Source organism: Tachysurus vachellii, chromosome 26 (genome assembly GCF_030014155.1).
Source record: "Tachysurus vachellii isolate PV-2020 chromosome 26, HZAU_Pvac_v1, whole genome shotgun sequence".
NCBI lineage: Eukaryota > Metazoa > Chordata > Actinopteri > Siluriformes > Bagridae > Tachysurus > Tachysurus vachellii.
The window spans coordinates 3,731,797-3,753,794 of NC_083485.1; the positions used below are offsets into that span (position 1 = coordinate 3,731,797).

Here is a 21,998-nt window from a genome sequence, read left to right on the forward strand (position 1 = left end):
TTGTGGATAAGATTGGAGACCGTTGGTGTAGACGGACAATAGAAAAGGACCGACTAGTTGTAATTCTTGTCCAAATAGACTGGAGAGCCTTGTGATTGGTAGCTGATGTGATGATGTGAAGCTTCTCAGTAAGAGCCACAAAAGCTGTTTCTGTGTCGTGTACCCCTTCGATTCCAGACGGATTAAAATCTAGAGGGTTTTTTTTTCCCCCTGGAAGAGAAATTAAGAGTTCTGACACATTGGTAGAACTACTGTCCTTGCTTTCTAGTCACAGGATGTTTGACGTGTCCTGTACAGATTTTATCTAGTACGAGTGTGTCTTGCTTTGTCTATGGTTTTATTTATCATAGTGTTATCTCTACTGGCAATAAGTAAAAAAAAAAAAAAAACAGGTTTAGAAAAACTCACTGATTAGCTAAGAAGGTGCCCAGTTGGATTTATGGAGCATGGATTCACCCAAGTAGAAAATAAGAACACCGCTAAAACAGAATTTAACTGACAATGAAAGCAATAAAACAACTCTCCTGCAGTGCAATAATGGCTCACAGCTTACTTAAAGGAGCAGGTTTGTAGCAGGTTGCCCTCCGTCATGATATTGTCCAGGGGTTTGTTTGCTATAATAAGGTTTGGGGTCAGTCAGAGCTTAAGGATGCAAATCCAATGAGATCTCCGCTGTGAACTGACCAGGCTGCTTGTCGAAGTTTGGATTAAGATTTGATATACAAGCTATTTTTTTTTATATACTGGACCAACAAACATATCATTTAACACCACAAGTATGCTGAATATTGGATGGATAGTTAGAGAACAAAAGACTTACGAGTTCTCTTTTAAGTGTCTTTCACGTTTAATTCAAACAAAGTGAAAGCCAACAAAAGATCGACTACAAATTCTACTAAATCTCGGTGAGATCTTTTTGTAAACTGGCAAAAAAGTAAACACAATGATTACAAACACCTACGTCAGGTGTCAGGACTATTACTGAAATGTTCTGTATTGCTATTATACTTTGGGATAGTAAATATTCTTGTACGGTAACAACAAGAGGCCTTATATTTAAGACACAGCTAGGGTATAGAAGCCTTTCATTCACACAATATGCAGTTTAAATATATAAGGAGCAGGAATTTAGGGGTAAAATAGGAAGCCGTTAAGGATTCAGCCCGTGTGTCGTACGCCATCGATCCTCTAAAACATACATAGTGGACTTTAGTTCTGTTAAAAAAAACAAAAGAGAGAGAAAGATATGCCTATGACTAAAATGAAGTACCGTAATTTCCGGACTATTGAGCGCACCTGAATATAAGCCTCACCCACTGAATTTTAAAAAAATTATTATTTTGAACATAAATAAGCCGCACACGTCTATAAGCCGCAGGTACCTACAGGTACGTTGAAACAAATTAACTTTACACAGGCTTTAATGAAACACGGCTTGTAACAAAAATAAGTAGGCTTTAACGAAACGGGATGCACTTATTTCCAGGGATTTCAGAACAGTATAACAGATATTGCGTCATCGGGTAGGCGTGGCCTATTTGATAATCTAACCCTAACCTTAACCATAACTGTAGTTTTGGTTGTTTATTTGTTTTCCTAAAATAAATCTACCTGTATGACTGTTTTGTCCTTCGTAGTATGCTCTTTTTTTTTTTTAAAGAGGGCGTTTTTCCAAGACCTCCGGAAACACGGCCACTTTTACGTCGTGGTAACGAAACCCCTGGAATTTAATGAATGCCTTAACGAAACACGGCTTGTAACAAAAACTAAAAAATTAGCAGTAAACAGTAGTCTACCAACAAAGTCATTGGTCACTATCTTCCTCCTGTGCACTGAAAGCACTGAAGTCATCTCCTTCGGTGTCAGAGTTAACCCGTTCGGCATTTTCATTGGTCTAATGAAAGCTTTGTGCCGCCAAAAAACTGAGCACGTCGCAGAATGTGCTTTTTAAAAAAAAAATAAATAAATAATTGAAAACGGGAAAAATCCATTAAAAAAAAAAAAAAATCCAGACGCGTCATTGTTTAAGCCGCAAGGTTCAAAGCGTGGAAAAAAAGTTGCGGCTTATAGTCCGGAAAATACGGTACTGTACATCCTGACTAAGTAAACTCAGAATCTGAAATGGCCTCCTGCTAGACTCCTTGGCCTTATGATTGATTTCTTGGTAAACAATTACTGACTTTGTTTCTATGCATAATCTGTCACCGCCCCTTTTATCCAGTGCATCAATGGGGGCTACCCGTTGAACTCCTGTGGCAGTGAAGCATGCACTAATCCCATCAGTGTCACTGCTAATCTGAAGATTATCAACCACCAAAAAATATTAGGGAAGTTGTGCTTATGGTGGTCACATGATCACAGCAATAAGTGTATAACTACCTAATGGGGTATCTAATAGAACATGCGATGTGTGCAGAAACAGTGTAAGCGTACTGAATAAACTAGAATGTGCATTACTTTTTTTAATACCAGGTAAATGAAACAACCCTAACATCATAGTTGTCATTTGGAGTGACTAGTGAATTTAACATTGCTTGATTTGACAGACGTTTCCTTCTGCCACATTTAAAAAGTGCCTAAATGCCCACTTATACTTTCATCTGAACAGACTTCCGATGCCTTTCCGAGCCATGGAAAGGCACTTCGGATAGAGCGCAGCAGACACGGCATCAGACGAAATGCCACCGTTTCAGTCAAATGGACGATAAAATGTGAACGTTCGCATATCACACCTTGATGTTTGCTATCCATTATCTTGACTGATGGACAGCTAGGGTCCTCCGACTGTTCTGAAAGACTTTTGGCTCTCTGAGGTTTGTTTCAGTTGGCTGTCAGACATAGCTGTAGTACGAAGTATAACAAGGCTTTAAGTAGAACCAAACATTAAAGCTGTAGGACATTAGAACTGCTTTTCTGCTTCTCGAGATGACTTTCCCATATTACAAATAGCATTTGATCAAGTTTGAAAATGTAGTAAATTGAAATAACCATAAAACTGTCTTTTCTGGGAGAACATATTGCTTTTATACTGACACGGATCTGAATCTTTGCTAGAACATGTGTTCCTATTGTGCTTTTCTAGCTAATTTAGCAAAGATACAGTACACCACTTTTACACTTAGTCCGTACTCTGGAATTGGGATCACAATGGGATGTATGTGTCTCATTAAGTTTCAAAACCAACATACTAATTTGCTTGTCTATGAGAGCTTAGTGCTGTTCTCCCATTTTTATTTCTGAGATCCAGCCCCAGTGTATACGGCTGGAAAGGGAAGATCTTTACTTCACGAGAACACAGCCTCCTTGTTGAGTCTCTGTCGTCTCACAGTCCGAGGGCACGGAGTGCATCTCTGGATAGGGGGTGCCAGGCTCCAAGAGTGGACTGAGGGTTTGAGGTGTACGAGAGTATGTCGGGGTGGTGAGGGAGGTATCGGCGTGATCCTGCTCGGGTGGGTACCGGTCCTCTGCCAGCTGAGTCTGGTGGAAGTATGCTTGCAGATGAGACTGCTTCTGTAGATGGAGCCTCTTCTGCTGGAGTCTAAAGATGCCAATTTTTTGTGATGAATGCATCTGAATTCCACAATTGACACTTTTGTGAAGGAAAGTAAGTTGTTTATGTTCAGTAAGTCATTTTGTACTGCACAGGAGATTGTACTGTATATTAAGGGGGAAAAAAACCCATAGCATTCCTTACCTGTATTCCTGTAGTTGCTGCTCCAGTGTACGAGAGATTGGATCTTTGCAGAACATTTGCCCACTGCCAGCACCACTGGCCAGGAGACTAGCCCTCTGGTAAAACACACACACATGATCACTTCAACCACTTCTACAATAACCCAGTCCATCTAGAGCACTTTATTTTATCTTATGCTTATGGTCTGTGATCGGGTGAGTTTCAAGAAGGTACATTAGGATCTGCAAGCGCCATGAAGACTACTAGAAATTACAACGCAAAACAATGCACATTGTGATCATTTGCTTCTTCATAGAAGGCCAGTTAGGCTGTTAAATCATGACGGACACCTGCAGCCTCTGAGCAAGACACTGGGTTTCCAGCGACTGCCGTCTAGACAGCAGATAGGGGTGCATTTTTGTTGAGAACACTGCTGTGTCCTTTCCACTACGACACTGGTGTGCTTCTCCCTGCAGACCAAGCAAAAAGAAAACAAGTCACTGACTAAAGAGAAGCCAAAAGGCTGTAGTTAATCTTTGAGATCCATAATTATCTACTGGTAGACAGGAACATTTGATTCCATTTGTAGGATAACAGGATTATATGCTACTTGTTTTAACCTGCTGTTGAAGCTCCAGATTTCTAGGCTGGAAACTGGTGTCTCCATCTCCTGATCCCAGCACCACTTGGGCTTTGTTCAACTCCAGAATTCCTTTGGTCCTGGCAAGATTTTGGAGGTGCTGCCGGAAAACGTCTAGACCTAGAAAACAAAATGAACAGTTGTTGGAATTAAATAACAGCCCTTCTGACCTAGAAGCAAAAAGGAACACTGCATAAACACTGCAGATTAAAGACCTAAAAAAAAAACCCAAGAAGAACAATGTTCAATGTTGTCTTTGTTTTCTCCTCTAAAACAGCGGTTTATATGAACTAAATGGCAGTTGATTATTGTCTGTTCAGCTGGACTCGTTCATACCTTCACAATGGAAGAATTAATTCAAGATTTTTTTTGTACTTAGTCATCATTACGGCGATCCGTAGAGAATGTAGTATGGGCTTAGAAATGGAAGCACAACATGGTTTTTAAGCGAGAAAGTAACAAGATGACTGATGCAGAACCTGTAAAGATCCAACATGTCTGAAAAGAAAAAAGTTAGCACCTTGCGTGAGAGACGTGTCTGACGCACGTCGTCCTTCCCGAAAGCTGACCGATGAATGATTATGAGCCTTACGTTCCTCTGAGATCAGGGCCTGTGGGGTGGTGGCATTAGAAGGTTGCAAGCAAGAGAAGGTGGGGTCTGCTTGACTGGTAGGCATCGATGTTAGCGTGCCTCCATGGGGTGGAGGGTCTTCAGCCAGGCTGAGGTCACTGTTTGTAGAGCCCAAATCGTACTCTGAGTCCATGCTACCCAGAGATGGGTTCAAAGCCATGGAGAGAAGCTTCCCTATTGAAATAATACACCATAATTTGACCTTTAATTTATACCAACAATACTTCATATATCCTTCTGTAATACTATTTCTTTATTGTGATCCATTTCTGTATGTCCACCTAGCTATCCAAGCAACTTTCTGTCCAGTTGTCAGAGAGAAACAACTATTTCTGCTTTGCTACCTTTACCACTTGTGTGTTTTTACAACTATTTGTTATCAATCATTAGAGGTATCTGTCCATTTATCCATCTGTCCCATCTTGATATCTTTCCAACCATCTATTTAGCTTTTCACCCATCTTCTGTCTTGTCCGTAAATTCTGTGAAATCCGGTGTGCATCCATCCATCCATCCATCCATCCATCCATGTTTCTACTTAGGTATTTTACAAACATCATGTTAATTTAAGGGGGGCACGGTGGCTTAGTGGTTAGCACGTTCGCCTCACACCTCCAGGGTTGGGGGTTCGATTCCCGCCTCCACCTTGTGTGTGTGGAGTTTGCATGTTCTCCCCGTGCCTCGGGGGTTTCCTCCGGGTACTCCGGTTTCCTCCCCCGGTCCAAAGACATGCATGGTAGGTTGATTGGCATCTCTGGAAAATTGTCCCTAGTGTGTGAGTGTGTGAGTGAATGAGAGTGTGTGTGTGTGCCCTGTGATGGGTTGGCACTCCGTCCAGGGTGTATCCTGCCTTGATGCCCGATGACGCCTGAGAGAGGCACAGGCTCCCCGTGACCCGAGGTAGTTCGGATAAGCGGTAGAAGATGAATGAATGAATGAATGAATGAATGAATGAATGTTAATTTAACTAACCACTCATTCTCTCTCATTTTCTACCGCTTATCCAAACTACCTCGGGTCACGGGGAGCCTGTGCCTATCTCAGGCGTCATCTGGGCATCAAGGCAGTTTTTATTATCAAGGCACAATTTTCCAGAGATGCCAATCAACCTACCATGCATGTCTTTGGACCGGGGGAGGGGACCGGAGTACCCGGAGGAAACCCCCGAGGCACGGGGAGAACATGCAAACTCCACACACACAAGGTGGAGGTGGGAATCGAACCCCCAACCCTGGAGGTGTGAGGCAAACGTGCTAACCACTAAACCACCGTGCCCACTTTAACTAACCATCATTTATCCATTCATTCCCTTCTAGAATCTACCTGTACATCCATTCATCCATCCATTTATCTCTTCACCTGTCTACTATGCTACCTATTTATTCTTCCACCTAACCATCATCTGCCTATTCTATCTATCTATATGTCCACTTACCCATTTTTTGCTTTATGAAATTTGTGTATACACACACACACACCTGAGGCAGACACTGTGCCCAGTTGGTTAGTGCCCTCTGACACTGTTTGTCTATGTTGGCTTAAGTGGATGCTCGGTTCATCTTCAGCCTCGATTCCTTCATCTATGGATGACTCTGTGACGTTGACTGGAAATGGGCCACTAGAATTACGTACCACAACGGGGGGCAGAGGCTCCAGTAGACACCCATCCACCTGGACACACACACACACACACACATTACTGAGTTGTCAAAAATGAAGGGCTATATTAGGGACAGGCAAGTGAAATGCAAACATACTTTATCTGCATTAAATAGAGTAAAACATTTTTTAAAAAAAACAGAATTTGAGCTTTCTGTGGTAAATTTTTACCACAGAAAGTGTGGTAGAGTTTATGTTTACAGACATCACTTTTCATTCGGTAAAACCACATTATCCATATCGCGTTATCCACTTTAGCGTTTGCTAATGTTGCTATTAAAAAATTCAAATGTAAATTGTGTAGATTCTTCAGCATGAAGCTGTCTCCTACTAGATATTAGGAATTATTACTAGCGTTGGCTTGATTAAGGTTGGCGATGAGGCATGCACTCCTTTGAGGCAGAACTGCCTGATGCTTATGAGACCCATGAAAAAGCTGAACCCTGGTGCCAGGAATGAAATGCCCGGTAGCTATGGCGACCACCGGATTTAGCTGAAAAGGTGGAGTGTAGTTGCACCTCCTAACGGATGGCTAGGGAGATACAGAGGAAAAAGTGCCTTGATAAAGCCTCTGGGCTGCCTAGTGCTAGTCTTAGCAGCTGGCAGATGCTCAGTATAGCTGGCCTGGCACAGACGTGGCAATTTAGTGACCAGCTCGAATGAGAGAGCCGCTCAGATCAGATCCTACTGCTGTCTAACTGTTATTTTCTGCTCTACTCAGACACATGCTCAATGTGCCTTTTCAGTGTCATTTACCCTGCAGAAGAAGCTCTTACGTCTGGATTCCTCTCACAATCCAGACTTAAATACCTTGCTGGCCGCAACGGAATATAATGCAAGGTAGAAACAGAGCGGGAGAGAGAGAGAGAGAGAAGGCAAGGGCTTTTCATTAGCTGCCGTCACTATGCTGCTGTTATTTTAGGACGTCTGTTCAGGGCTCCACTGATGATGAGTCATGAGGAAGAGTTGAGGGTGGTTCAGTGGCAGAGGAACTTTATGAACACAAAACAGCCCTTGCTGGCGTCATCCAGCGGTGCCCAAATGAGTAACATGGCTATTAAAAACCTAACTCGTGCACTAATATAGTGTTGTGCAATTCTTCTGCTGTTGCTGCCTCGCTCACTGCAGTAGATGGCTGCCCTTCTGGAAAGTTCTCACTGACCTTAGGAGTAGCCACCTCCTCCTCCTCCATTAGGGCCTGCTCTGGAGAAGAAGTGCTTTGAGTGAAGTTGAACGTCTCAGTGGAGGTCTGTAGAAGAATGGGTGATCGCAGGTGGCGCGTGGCTTGTAGAGCTGGAACAGAGGCCTGTGGGTGAAATTCGATCTTTGTTTTTATATCATCGATGTTAATGATGTTTCAGACATCCTTCTCATCATCCGCTTTAAACAAATATGTGTACTCTTAAACGACAGCAGTTTAACAATACGTGCTTAAATAGGCACCGCTGGAACGAAGTGCAGGAACAGGAATATAGTTTTGCTTTGCATGATTTAATTGCACTCAGCATTTAATCAAATACCTTGAGGACAGTCTGCTCGGCCACGGTGCTTGGCCGGCGCTGGGCACCGTTGAGCCGCTGTTCCACAGGGAAACTGCTTCTGTGGGCCTTGAGTCTCTCCACCAGCAGGTAATAGATAGCAGCAAAATGGTTGTAACTTTTGTTCTGGAGAGACTACAGAAGAAGTTTGATAAAAGAAAATTGGAGAAACGTAAGTACTTAAGTGTTTACTTATGTTTCTTTATTTAGAAGAGCACATTTTCTGCTCCTTTCTAAATATAAGTGCTACGAGATGCCAACAATTGAGGAAGTTGTGGCCTAATGGTTAGAGAGTCTGACTCCTAACCCTAAGGTTGTGGGTTCGAGTCTCAGGCTGGCCACGACTGAGGTGCACTTGAGCAAGGCACCAACTGCTCCCTGGGCGCCGCAGCATAAATTTCTGCCCACTGCTCCGGGTGTGTGTTCACAGTGTGTGTGTGTGCACTTTGGATGGGTTAAATGCAGAGAACGAATCCTGAGTATGGGTCACCGTACTTAGCCGTATGTCACGTCACTTTCACTTTTTCACTTTCCCCATTTGTGGCATCTTTGAGATTTGTGCTTGTTAACTCTGATGCTTTGTTCACTGTAATACTTGTGAGTGTTCATTTGGTATTTCAACCTATTTCCTTGTTTAAGTGTCTAATACTATAATCATTCTCTACAAATTTCAAACAATTAATTATACAATGCTCTGGCCAGCTAAAAGGCATCCTCACCTCAATGGTCTTGTGCTGGTCGATGCCGAGGTTGTGCATGAGACGAAGGACCTGCTCGCTATGTTCCCCCATGCTCTGCTGGTTGAGCTGGGGCTTTGGGGATGGTACCTCCTGCACCATCCAGCGGTGCTGACGAATCTGGCTTAGAGCCAACCTCTTAGCCGGGTCAAGGACCAACATCCTCCGGATCAGATGTTCACAATCTGGGGACAGACCATTTGTCAAGGTTCATGAATGACAATAAACATTGCTGCAGCCATTCATCCTAACTTTCAGACTGTTAACATGCAGTAGGCCTGAGTAATAAATATTGTCTTAGCTTCCCTGCAGCACGGTAACTCCCTTACCCTCGGTCATGAAGTAAGGGATGCGGAAACGGCCTTCAAGGACCCTCTGTCTCAAAACAGGCAGACTGGGACCATCAAACGGTAATGCACCACACACCAGAACATATAAGACAACTCCCATACTCTGAAAAACACACAAACACAAACACAAAATCTATAGCATCACTAATATTACTCTTAATGCAACCTTTTCATCGCAAGCAACCCCTAGATTCTACCGCTTATCTGAACTACGTTGGGTCACAGGGAGCCTGTGCCTATCTCAGGCGTCATCGGGCATCAAGGCAGGATACACCCTGGACGGAGTGCCAACCCATCACAGGGCACACACACACTCTCATTCACTCACGCAATCACACACTACGGACAATTTTCCAGAGATGCCAATCAACCTACCATGCATGTCTTTGGACCGGGGGAGGAAACCAGAGTACCCGGAGGAAACCCCCGAGGCACGGGGAGAACATGCAAACTCCACACACACAAGGCGGAGGCGGGAATCGAACCCCCAACCCTGGAGGTGTGAGGCGAACGTGCTAACCTCTAAGCCACTGTGCCCCCTAGTTGGAATTCTGTTACTAGTTATAGTTTACATATTCTTTGCAAGTAGATACTCTGACTAGTTTGTTATGTAGCTAGTTATGAAAAACCCAAGCTATTCTATACTGCTAAAATGCTAACGAGCCGACAGACTAGCTAGCCTGCCACGACCAAGCGCATCAAAAACATTTTGAATAGCTTTTTACTGTTCAACTGATAACTTATTAAACTCGAGCCGTTTTAAATGTCGTGAATTACATTTATTTGGTAACCGTTAACATGGTCACATCCTGTTGAGCCGGACGAGTGAAAATATATTTAATATTGACGAGATCCAAAATTTCATAGCCGCAGTGAATAAGTGCTCCCTGTAATCCGTGTGTGACTCTCTGTCGAAAATGACTGAATTTTCTTCTCTCGTGTGAAAATTCTCATTACAAGAACAAACAGGATCTCTTTCAGCGCACCGGTGATGCGACCGGTTGAATGCATACCTGTGGTGATCTTATTTTCAACATTAATTAGGATCTTGTTGTGTGACTTGTTGTGTGTTAGGAATGCTGGAATGTCACACGTTTGATGAGTTCTGAACGTATCAGTGGAGAGTGTGTGGTATAGATTCTCTTACCCAAATGTCTAACTGTGGACCTTCATATTTCTGTCCTTCAAACACCTCGGGAGCAGCATAAGGTGGGCTGCCACACCAAGTGGCTAGAGGCTGCCCTGGCTGGAAGAAGTTCCCAAAGCCAAAGTCTGCATGTGAAGGTAAAGAATGCAAAACAAAGAGCTTATTGTTTATAATATTATCTTTAATAACTCCAACTATCAGCTTGCTGGCCTAACTTTATAGACAGAAAGTAAATTTAAAACAGTCTTAGTTAGATAGCTGGCCTATGAGTAGTCCTTACTGCTGACAACTGTATGATCCGAAGGCAAACGTTTCGATCCTTAGCAGGTAGATTGAAAATAAGACTGACTTGCATGCCATCCAGAGCATATTCTTTCCTCATGTTTTTGTGATAGACACCACGTCCTCCTGACCAGAATAAAACATTTACTGAAGACGAATGTACGAATGCTGAAAACTTATAATACGGACATTATGCAATTATGTTGAGTTCCTGAAGCCAATTCATTGCCTGGCTATGTTATGTAACAACTGAAGATGTGGGAGAGAGGAAGTAAAAAAAAATAGCCAAGTGAAAGTCATTGGGGAGGGGAGGGGTGGTGGTGGTGGTGGTGGGGGGCAATACTACTCGCGATAAGACCGCAAAGGTCACTGCACCCTGAGTCGACAAGTTTTATGTGCACTTAAGGTGCAGTGGTGGGAGAGAATATGGTGTGAATAAACTGAATAAACCACCAGTGGAATGACTGGATATTGAAGGCTACAAAATAATAATATTCTGATAAATCTGTCTTGGAGCCGATAACCTTCATGACATTATTCATATCCCTTCTTGTGTACTGATGACTATAAATGTAGAAATTTCTGTTTATGCGGAATAGGAATACAGGAATAGATTCTATTGTACTTTCAGTTTCACCTCCATCACATTAAGCTAAAATGATAACGTATCATAAAGTAATATGATAAGATACGAATGTATTGTATGCCTCGCTTCGTGTGGAATAATGATATGAATAAGACTGAATTATGGATTTAGATTTGTATTTATACATCGGTTTATTTATATATATATATATGTATATATATATATATCCTTTTATACCCAGAAGTCAAGTAAAAAACAAAATGAGCAAGATAATATTGGCAGTTCTTATTCAGGTATTATGTCATTTGTTCTACATAGCGTGTTCTAGGACGAGGTGATATCTGTTGGGGAGATGGGGGATCGTGGGAGTATGGAAATTTACCAGATGCATGGGACCTGTGCCAAAGGTGTTTCAAAGCCACTGCTGTAACATACGCATAGCTGCCAATGTTCAATCTCTGTAATGTGTAAGCATCCTCTTAACCTATAAACCCTGCTCTATTTAATACAGGACCATTTACGTAGAAAGAATTTTATTTTGAAGTAGATGTAAGCATCACAAAATGCTACCTAACAAGTGCAAGAGCATGTTAAACTATCTCGGAGCAGTCTTCTGGTTCCAAAACGATTTAGCCTAATCTGTAACCAAGCTGCTTGGAAATAAGTCTAATAATTCATTTCTTCCTGTCTTTACATAAACTGTGCGACGCACGGTGATTCACCAGTCTGTCAGTTTTATAGCCCCGGGTGTATGTGTGCGTGTGTTTGATGTCAGAGCATATTAGTTCATTCCTCGGTGCTACTGGCCTCGCTTCCACTTGACGTCACTGGGTAAATATGTTATCCCAGAGTGGCTGAGAGACTGACTGGCTGCAGTCGTGTGTGTGCTTATGTGTGTTATCTGGTTTGAATTGTGGAATGCCTGAAGGGAGCCTTGGTTTTTTTTTTTTTTGGTTTTACCAGATATTCAGACAGCAATCAGACTACAAAGACAGAAGGCTACAAAAAAAAACCAAAACATCCAATTAAACACTTTGTTAAGCCACAGACCGCAACTCAAGGTCATTGGACAAAAATGGTGTGAAAGCACTTTATATCAATACACGTCTTTTAATTGTTTACCAAAATATCGGTTTGTTTTGTCTGCACCAGCTGAATGAGGCCATTAGCCAAGTCATTTTTTCTAGCAAGCATGTATTCTATGAGTCCACTTGCCTGCGATCTTGATGTTCATGTTTGCGTCGAGCAGCAGGTTCTCAGCCTTCAGGTCTCGGTGGACGATGCTGCGCTCGTGGCAGTACTCCACGGCTGACAGGATCTGCCAGAACTTTCTCCGTGCTTCAGCCTCACTCAAGCGCCCATGGCTAGCCAGGTAATCTGGAAATGCAGTCACAGACATGGGTGTTATGGCATGACAAGTTGGACCGGTGCTGTTTTTAAGCCAGACTGCCAACATGTAGAAGCAGTTGTATTAGCGATGTGTGTTGCATTTTTTGCATCATCTGATTTTAGACATAAAAAAAATGTTTTTTTTAAAAAATGTCCTAAGTCTTCCAGTAAAGCAGCTCAGCCATTGCAATGCTTTGACTATCATGTACATGCTACGTTTCGAGTCAATACGAAATCTATAATGAAATAAATAACTGCTTATAAACTTGACAGTATAAACCTTACAGAAAAGGGCAGTAACTTATCACACTAATGAATTTCCTTATATAACAATTTCTATTTATAGAAATTGATTCAAAATATGAGGCGTATTTTTTGGCATTGTTTTATAGTTAGTAACATGTTTGGTAAAAAAGACCTACAAACTCCACAGTGATGAATTAACTGACCAACAATTTCTGATGTGATTTCTGGTGACAGTCTGGTGGCAAGTGGGGTGCGAAGTTTTCATTTTCACCCAGTGCCACCTATGGGGTCAAACATCCGCTGCACCTGATGGCTTTGGGGAATTTTATAATGCGCTTGCTGGGGAAGTTGATTGTATGCTTGACTCCCGCTTGACACAGACTTTGGTGGTAGAAAGAGTTCAGAGAACTCACTCACTCACTCACTCATTCATTCATTCATCTTCTACCGCTTATCCGAACTACCTCGGGTCACGGTGAGCCTGTGCCTATCTCAGGCATCATCGGGCATCAAGGCAGGATACACCCTGGACGGAGTGCCAACCCATCACTGGGCACACACACACACACACACACACTCTCATTCACTCACGCAATCACACACTACGGACAATTTTCCAGAGATGCCAATTAACCTACCATGCATGTCTTTGGACCGGGGGAGGAAACCGGAGTACCCGGAGGAAACCCCCGAGGCACGGGGAGAACATGCAAACTCCACACACCCAAGGCGGAGGCGGGAATCGAACCCCCAACCCTGGAGGTGTGAGGCGAACGTGCTAACCACTAAGCCACAGTGCCCCCTGTTCAGAGAACTTTGATTTTAATTTTCAGGCAAGAATAAATAAACTAGATGCTATAAATAAACTAGACCCACACTTATGGATGATTAGATTTTTGAGGCCAACGTCAACTGTAATTATAGGCTAGTGTTGAATACAATGGTCATGTGTCAAAGATCAAGCTGAGCAATTGTCAGCATGAAGGTGGAGGTAGCAGACTGCATGTAAATGGATTGTTAAAGTATCTGATGACAAAACGTGGTTCTGACCGCGCTGTTAGCCATGTACAGAGCAGCTGGTCCGGATTATGAGCGGGTTCAGACCCTGAGACTACAAGCAGCTTTGTGAAGTGTCACGTCATACATATTGGACCTACAGTAGAAGCTATAAATAAGGTGATATTGATGGAGCAGGATGTCTGACGCTTAAAGTGAGTTTGTGGACAGCCGAAAGCTTTTTTTCAGGTCGAGCAAGGGAGGACCGTAGGGAGCGTCATGAACGGCTAAATCAATCCTAGTCGTCTTCACGTGATACAGGAATCCCATAGGCTAAAGATACATCGATTACAGGGCAACCCAAATCCATGCTTAGTCAAATCAAAGAGTTCTGAAACCACTACCCGCTTATTTTTGGACTCTGACCTTATACTTGCCATTTCGGTTTCCTTTCACGCTTGTGTTCTTCTCAGTGTGTCATATATAAGGCAAATGGTGAGTTAAAGCCTTGCTGGATAACCTCTTTTATCCCCTTCAGCTCTCACCTGCTGAAACATTACAAAATGTGGCTTTGATAATGATCTGCCCTCCTGGCGCCCTGTTCATTGGCAGGCTTATTGTGCTGCCGTTCGGGAAGTTCGCCAAAAGCATGCTTTGCTTTGATGTTAGCACCAGTTCTAACGTGATACACGCTTGCATTAAATCCTGCAGTGTTGTATAAAGTACTAGAAAGCAATGCTTGAGTAAAAGTACAAGTATCGTACTGGAAAAAGACTTTGGTAGAAGTGAAAGTTACCTTTTAGAATATTACTCAAGTAAAAGTCTTAAAGTATCTGATATTTACTGTACTTAAGGATCAAAAGTCATTTTCTGATATTTAATGTACTTAAGTATTTGAAGTAAAAGTAAAAGTAAAATTTCAGTGATTTTCGGTAGGCATAAGAGGCACTTCATCCGGTAGGAAGAATCTTTCATTCCAATGTACAGAAACATTTCTTGCAAATACGGCCACGGGTTTATAACGTTATCTTCTTCACCCTGTTCACCGAGTTCACCACTATCGTCGGGGTGGTCGTCTACGATCCTCCAGTAGGTGCTTCCATGGCGGTTTCAGCTGTGCTTCTGCCTCCTTTAGCAACATTACGCTGAAATAGAGCGTGCGGAGCTGCGTAACGCAATCTAGGAGCAGTGATTCGCCAAACCTCCCTTATTGCAGTCGCACACATTTCTTCTGATTTTATTTTGTAGTAACGAGTAACGAAGATGCTTAGTGGAAATATAACGGAGTAAAAGTATACATTTTATCTAGGAAATGTAGTGGAGTAAAAGTGAAAGTTGACATAAATTTAAATAGCGAAGTAAAGTACAGATACGTGACATTTCTACTTAAGTACACAGTAACGAAGTGTTTGTACTCCGTTACATTACAACACTGAAATCCTGCAGCTCTAATCTGAACCAGTTCAAGACCACCAAGACCTCAATCTCTAGGTGTATTTTTCTTCAGGCTGACTCTAAAGCGTCTGACCCTTCCATCTACCATTTGGTGGATAACATCTCAACATGATTTGATCAAATCATCCTTTGACAACCTATTAACCTCAAACAGGCTAGTTCCTTAATGTGCGAATCTGCTGACTGTGTGTTCATAACTATAAGCTATATCAAAGGGTGAGAGTACCACGCCATCGTGACTAAACCCCGGTTAGCATAGATGACTAAGCAAAAGAGTTAGAAGCCCAAATGCATTGTGCCTTTTTCCATAATGGGTGCCATGGCTAATTAACAGAGGTAAACAAATGGCATCTGTTTGATGCCCATTATAATATTAAAAGACCTGTAGGAGGATCAACACCCAGAACAAGCAGATGGTGGAGTGACTGCATGTACAGTCTGGTACAGATACAAAATTATGCACATGCAAGCATGATAAAGAATTTCAAGGAATTTCTGAGTAGCTTCGTGAGGAAAAAAAAAATAGAAAATTTAAAGTGCTCACCAAAGATCTCCCCATTTTTGGCGTACTCAGTTACCAAGTAGAGCATGTTCTTGGTCTCCATGACCTGTTAGAATGGAAGAAACAACCTGTGTGAATAGAGTGCTTACTTAAATAAACAGCGTAAAGGCAAAGACATAAAGATGACTCGCAGTTAGAATCTCTGTACTGACATGATATTGCAGTGGTTTGATTTGTTGTCATTACAAAAAAAAACAATTGTTAAAATTTTAAATGTTTTGTGTCGGTATCGTCTTGACACAGCGTTGCCTTATGAAGCCTGTATCGGGTTATGTCTCGTTTTTCGACTTTAGTGCTTTTGCATGATAATGAGGTAATATGCCGTGCAATACAACAAGACATTGCGTACTAGTTGACGGCTCCTCGGCGGTATATTGGAACTATGACACTTTCGATTGTCGACAGCCACAAATTTACAAATTATTTTGATTTATTTACCTTTATTTTACCAGGAAGTCTTATTGAGATCAAAAATCTCTTTTACAAGAGAAACCTGGCCAAGGTAGCAGCCATACATAAACACTCACTCTCATTCATTTTCTACCGCTTATCCGAACTACCTCGGGTCACGGGGAGCCTGTGCCTATCTCAGGCATCATCAGGCATCAAGGCAGGATACACCCTGGACGGAGTGCCAACCCATCGCAGGGCACACACACACACTCTCATTCACTCACACAATCACACACTACGGACAGTTTTCCAGAGATGCCAATCAACCTACCATACATGTCTTTGGACCAGGGGAGGAAACCCCCGAGGCACGGGGAGAACATGCAAACTCCACATACACAAGGCGGAGGTGGGAATCGAACCCCCAACCCTGGAGGTGTGAGGCGAACGTGCTAACCACTAAGCCACCGTGCCCCCCCTAGCATGGCTTTATATATAAAAATATACCAATGCTGTTTTCTGCGAGTGGTCAGTGATGTCCAACCCAAGTCAGTGATGTACAACCAGATCATAAAGAATACAATGGTGAGTAAGGGACTTTGCATTTGTAATAAAGCGTAGAGATGCATGATACACTGAATCAAGGCTCCATACAGTAAGACGGAGGAGCCTTGATTCCTGAAAAGAAAGAAAAAAATCCAAAGGATTTTCCCTCAGTTTGTGTCTTGATGGTGGTGGAGAGCGCTGTCTAACACATTACTCCAAAATCTCCACCAGGTTTTCAGTTAGATTGAGATCTGGCAAATTTCTTACAATCTTGAAAAAAAAAAATCTGTTCTGCTATTTCTTGAGTGCATTATGAAAATGTAACTTAATACTGATATTAAATTGTCATATCCCTGAGCCCCAGTAGCCTTGAGGATGGAGCGGATGGAGTCATCGGCATAGAAATGTTTCATCAGATTTTAAAGGTGACCAGTTACAGGAATCTGCAGTGAGATGTCCATCTTGAAGAGACAAGTGGAGCGAAACCAAGCCGACTATATAAATAAATGGCACCCATATAACAGACCTTATGTTTTTTTATTCGTTCGTCTTCTGTCACTTCTCTAGGTTTACCGTCTCATTATATTGGTTGTGACTGCTAAGGCCTGCCCGGATTCCAATATATTTGAACAAAAGACCTATAAAAAAAAAAAAACATGAATCCATCATAAGCCTCTTTGCAGGCTTAGAGACAGCAGGCTGCTTTCATCCGCAGGAGCAGCAGCAGACTTTGCAGAACGTTGTTGAAGAATGTAATGTGTTTCATGAAATCTCGACCGGTTGCGTGATGACTAAATCGTAGCTGAATACACATTTAATGAGGGTTATCCAGTCCTTATCAGTGTTATGTAACCGAACAACACTAACCCAATAAGCAAACCAGCACAACAGCTGGACTTGTACTGCGTTTGGTTTCCTGGAAAGTGATTACGACTTCTTGTAAAGATGTAAGTACCGCTGGCATAACTGGTGTGTCAGAGAGTAACCTTTCAGTAGTACTATGGGTAAATGATCCAGTGCTGTTGAAGAGAAGAAAACTTGAATATTTTTTTTTTCCTGAAGTGGCTTTTAATGTATTTTTTCAATTTTTTTTTCTAATTTGGCAACTTGCCAATTACTACACCGAGTGTCACCGAGTGTCCCGTCACATTAGAGCTGCCATCCAGTAAATATGAAGCCTAACAGGTGCTTCCTCTGACACACATCTCTTCAAACTGCCGCTCGTGCTACGTCACAGAGCAGCTAAACACAATCTCTAAATCACCGTCACTCCGACTGGGTAGAAGGAGCGGTTTCATCCCTCCTGTTAACTGAGCCGAATATTTCTCATTTGGAAAAATAACAGCTGTAGTTGGAAGTCTCACTCTCACACACACTCATTTTCTACCGCTTATCCGAACTACCTCGGGTCACGGGGAGCCTGTGCCTATCTCAGGCGTCATCGGGCATCAAGGCAGGATACACCCTGGACGGAGTGCCAACCCATCACAGGGCACACACACACACACACACACACTCTCATTCACTCACACAATCACACACTACGGACAATTTTCCAGAGATGCCAATCAACCTACCATGCATGTCTTTGGACCGGGGGAGGAAACCGGAGTACCTGGAGGAAACCCCCGAGGCACAGGGAGAACATGCAAACTCCACACACACAAGGTGGAGGCGGGAAGTCTTTTAACATAAAATAATTGTCACCTTAATGTCATATTCCTTCAAAAGCCATCGTCAGGCTGATAACATAATAGGGGTCTTTTAGACCATGCTGTGGCCTAATTGGACCCATTTCTTCATATTATAAAACAAATGGGATGCAGCAACTCCATGGATTCCAGTAATGATCTTGGTCACTGCTAATGATAATACATTTGGAGAATGAAAAAAAAAAGGTAAATAAATATGAGGGCACATTTTGAGTCAAATATCGGGACTGTATAGGAGTATTCGCCAAATCTCGCTCATTACGATTTTATTGTTGCCAAAATAATAAATGAGGCTGAAGAAAAAAAGATTTAGCCCTGAAAAATATCCAGGAAAATTTGCATGAGGCAACGGCCATGATGGGTCGTTGGGTCTATTCTCGTATATTATAATGATGAAAGAAAAAAAAATAATAAATACATGACTGTCAACCTGACTCACCTGGTAAAGCTTAATGATGTGCGGATGGTCCAGCAGCTTCATGATCTCCACCTCCCTGTAGATCTTCTCCAGGTTTGCAGCATCCAACTGGGTCTTGTCTATTATCTTTATGGCCACCTGCATTTTGATGCAGATGTAAATGAATATTATATACACGTCACAAAGTCTGGAAAGAACTGTCTTATTTTCATTTATTTACACACATTATGGACTCCTACTAATAGAACTAACTGAAGTAGTTCTTCGCTAATATGAGACCAAAGGATCACCAAGAATATTTGTTGAGGACAAACGCACCATGTCCATGTGTTCGAGTAGTACGTGCTAGTTTTGTTCGGTTGGTTGTTTTGTCTTGAGATTTGAAGAAAACTTCATTCTCAAGAATATCTTTCTAATAAAGGACAGTTAGAGGATCCCGTCCAGCAACGGGCTCTCATCCCGTGAAAAATTCAGACCATACCACCACTAACATGGAAAGAACCTTCTGTCTTCTGCACAAAACTAAGATGCAACTTAAACATGCACATAAACGTGAACACGATTTGTATCTTATTTTCATGTCCGAAGCTTGGCGTTGTGGCAAAAAATGGATCAGATGATTGGACTGGAAAAAAAAATCCAATCCAATTTACACCAAATTTGACTGGACACAAAACAACTATTAGATAACTTCATCCCTAATGGTACCACAATTACATCCCAGTGTAAAACAAAACCATTCACTCACTCATTCATTCATTTTCTACCGCTTATCTGAACTATCTCGGGTCACGGGGAGCCTGTGCCGGTCTCAGGTGTCATCGGGCATCAAGGCAGGATACACCCTGGACGGAGTGCCAACCCATCACAGGGCACACACACACACACACACTCTCATTCACTCACGCAACCTACCATGCATGTCTTTGGACCGGGGGAGGAAACCGGAGTACCCGGAGGAAACCCCCGAGGCACGTGGAGAACATGCAAACTCCACACACACAAGGCGGAGGCGCTATATTACTGATATACCACTAATGCAGTAATGACCTGATAAACTCCAGATAGGTCATAGGAGCCGTGGGGATGTCATAGACTATTGGATAAGGTGTTGGCCTACCAATCAGAAGGTCGTGCGGTCAAATCCCACATCCACCAAGCTGCCAGTGCTGGGCTCCTGAACAAGGCCCTGGATCAGGATGTCTACCAAATGTAAAGGTGTATCCATATATCTCACTTGGAGCTATTTTACTTCTCCATGGAGATTTCCTCATCTTCAAACTGTTGTTTCCCCAGAAGTGCATCGTGTCAATAATGCGATACCGATAAACACCTGCCACGTCGCTTTCAGGTGTATAAACAGAGGTAACTTAAGCAGGCACAAATAATGTAAGTTGGGCTTCTCCAACTCCTAAATCCTAATTAAACCCATTGTCCCGAACGCAAGGCAAAAACTTCTTCCAAGTTTTCAAACATAATGTTTTGAAGGAGCCACAATTTACAACAGACCTTGAGGTGGTGCCTCATCTTCCTGTTGTTAGGAAAAAAGCTGATATTTGTTCGTTGTTTCATTTAGCGTTCATGCACTTTATACCCAGAGGTCTTTCTCTCCATGGTGCACTCCTCGTGGCTGTGGTGGTAACCATCAATGATCTATCTTTTCTTTTCTACCTTTAGTACAGTATGTCTCTCGTACCTGACAAGGTTCATGTGGTGTAGCTTTAATTAGCTTTTTTTTTTTTTTCAAAGGAAAGATTATACCGCGATTTAATCTCTTCGATCGGATTGAACGGATATAAATACAGACAGAACACGAAGCATGCATTTATTTTTTAAAGAGACTTTCCCACACAGGTTCACAGGACATTTGGCTGAGATTAGATGTGAACATCTGGACTGGAATCCTGTGGGATGCAACAGAAAAGGTCAACGAGTAAAGAAGAAAAAGTCTGGACCAAGATCAATAACGTAAATCCAATACTTTTATAAATAATTATTAATTTGTTTATTGTTTGAGTAAAGCGCCAACTGGTAGCAGCCTTGATGGTTTCAGTTCATTTCTATATTTCTATAATGTCTATATTTGTATGGAATAGAAATAGTTCATTCCTTTAAACTGAAACAGGTTTGTGCTCAGTAGAGTTTGGTCTACAGTGAGATGGAGCTGAGGTTGATGATCTGATGATCAGGACCAGAGTTTACACCCCATGATGACGGACACTTTGTTACTTGTTTGACTTTTACCTCTGACTTGGTGATCCGGTGTCTCGCCAGCTTCACCACAGCGAAGTTGCCTTTCCCCAAAGTGCGCTCGATGTCATAAAATCCGACCCGAACCGGCGCCCGTGCGCAGGGTTTCCGCTCCAGTTCGGCCATCGCCATAGACGCGGGTAGAGCGCGCGCGCACCTGTGCGTTCACCGACGTTGAGGTAAGAGGTAGTGACCGGCTTAATGATTCACAATTATTTCAGACGCACATGCTGACTTAAGCGCCGCGCCCGGTTCCGTTTCGGTTCCTTCACATGGTGTCCGTTACGTTGCCCGTTAGCGGGTCCCGCTCGCCCGCGAAACGGTTGGCTCACGCGCACGGCGCGAAGCACGCTGTCTCTGGCGCTCCGCATGCGGTGACGTCAGTGGCAGAGATTTTTTTATTTTTTTTTTTGCTAACCGAAATGGGGGGTGGGGGGTGTGAGGACGGGAGGGGGGGGGGTAGTGGGCGTGGTCTGCACGGTCCACAGTCCGTAACCAAGGCAACCATATCCGCTTTGTACGTCAATCAGTGCCTGCAGCGCGCGCACTAAAGCTCCATTTTTTCGCCTGGGCTATTTTCCAGTTTATGTATATATATATATATATATGTATGTGTGTGTGTGTGTGTGTGTGTGTGTGTGTGTGTGTGTGTGTATTATATATATATATATATATATATATATATATATATATATATATATATATATATATATGTATGTATATATGTGTGTGTGTGTGTGTGTATGTATTATATACAGTATACACACACACACACACACACACACACA

At 42.6% G+C, this 21,998-nt stretch overlaps 1 protein-coding gene across 1 annotated transcript; it reads right to left on the reverse strand.

Annotated features, from left to right (window-relative positions):
- Positions 1–513: 513 nt before the first annotated feature.
- On the reverse strand, positions 514–21,581 carry sik2a (salt-inducible kinase 2a). Its single transcript, XM_060863320.1, has 15 exons — positions 21,205–21,581; positions 18,982–19,098; positions 15,874–15,937; positions 12,459–12,620; positions 10,376–10,500; positions 9,208–9,331; positions 8,861–9,063; positions 8,124–8,276; positions 7,766–7,909; positions 6,423–6,615; positions 4,834–5,118; positions 4,294–4,433; positions 4,024–4,143; positions 3,695–3,789; positions 514–3,538 (listed from the first exon to the last, which is right to left on the reverse strand). The coding sequence occupies exons 1-15, from the start codon at positions 21,340–21,342 to the stop codon at positions 3,280–3,282; spliced, it is 2,322 nt and encodes a 773-aa protein (XP_060719303.1). The 5' UTR covers positions 21,343–21,581; the 3' UTR covers positions 514–3,279.
- Positions 21,582–21,998: the final 417 nt, after the last annotated feature.

Coding starts and splice junctions, on each gene's coding strand:
- sik2a (XM_060863320.1), bottom strand. CDS start 21,342: ATGGCGATGGCCGAACTGGAGCGGAAACCCTGCGCACGGGCGCCGGTT. Junction 15,938..18,981: donor ACATCATTAAGCTTTACCAG/GTGAGTCAGGTT, acceptor CCATTCTAACAG/GTCATGGAGACCAAGAACAT. Junction 10,501..12,458: donor CATGAACATCAAGATCGCAG/GCAAGTGGACTC, acceptor CTTCACATGCAG/ACTTTGGCTTTGGGAACTTC.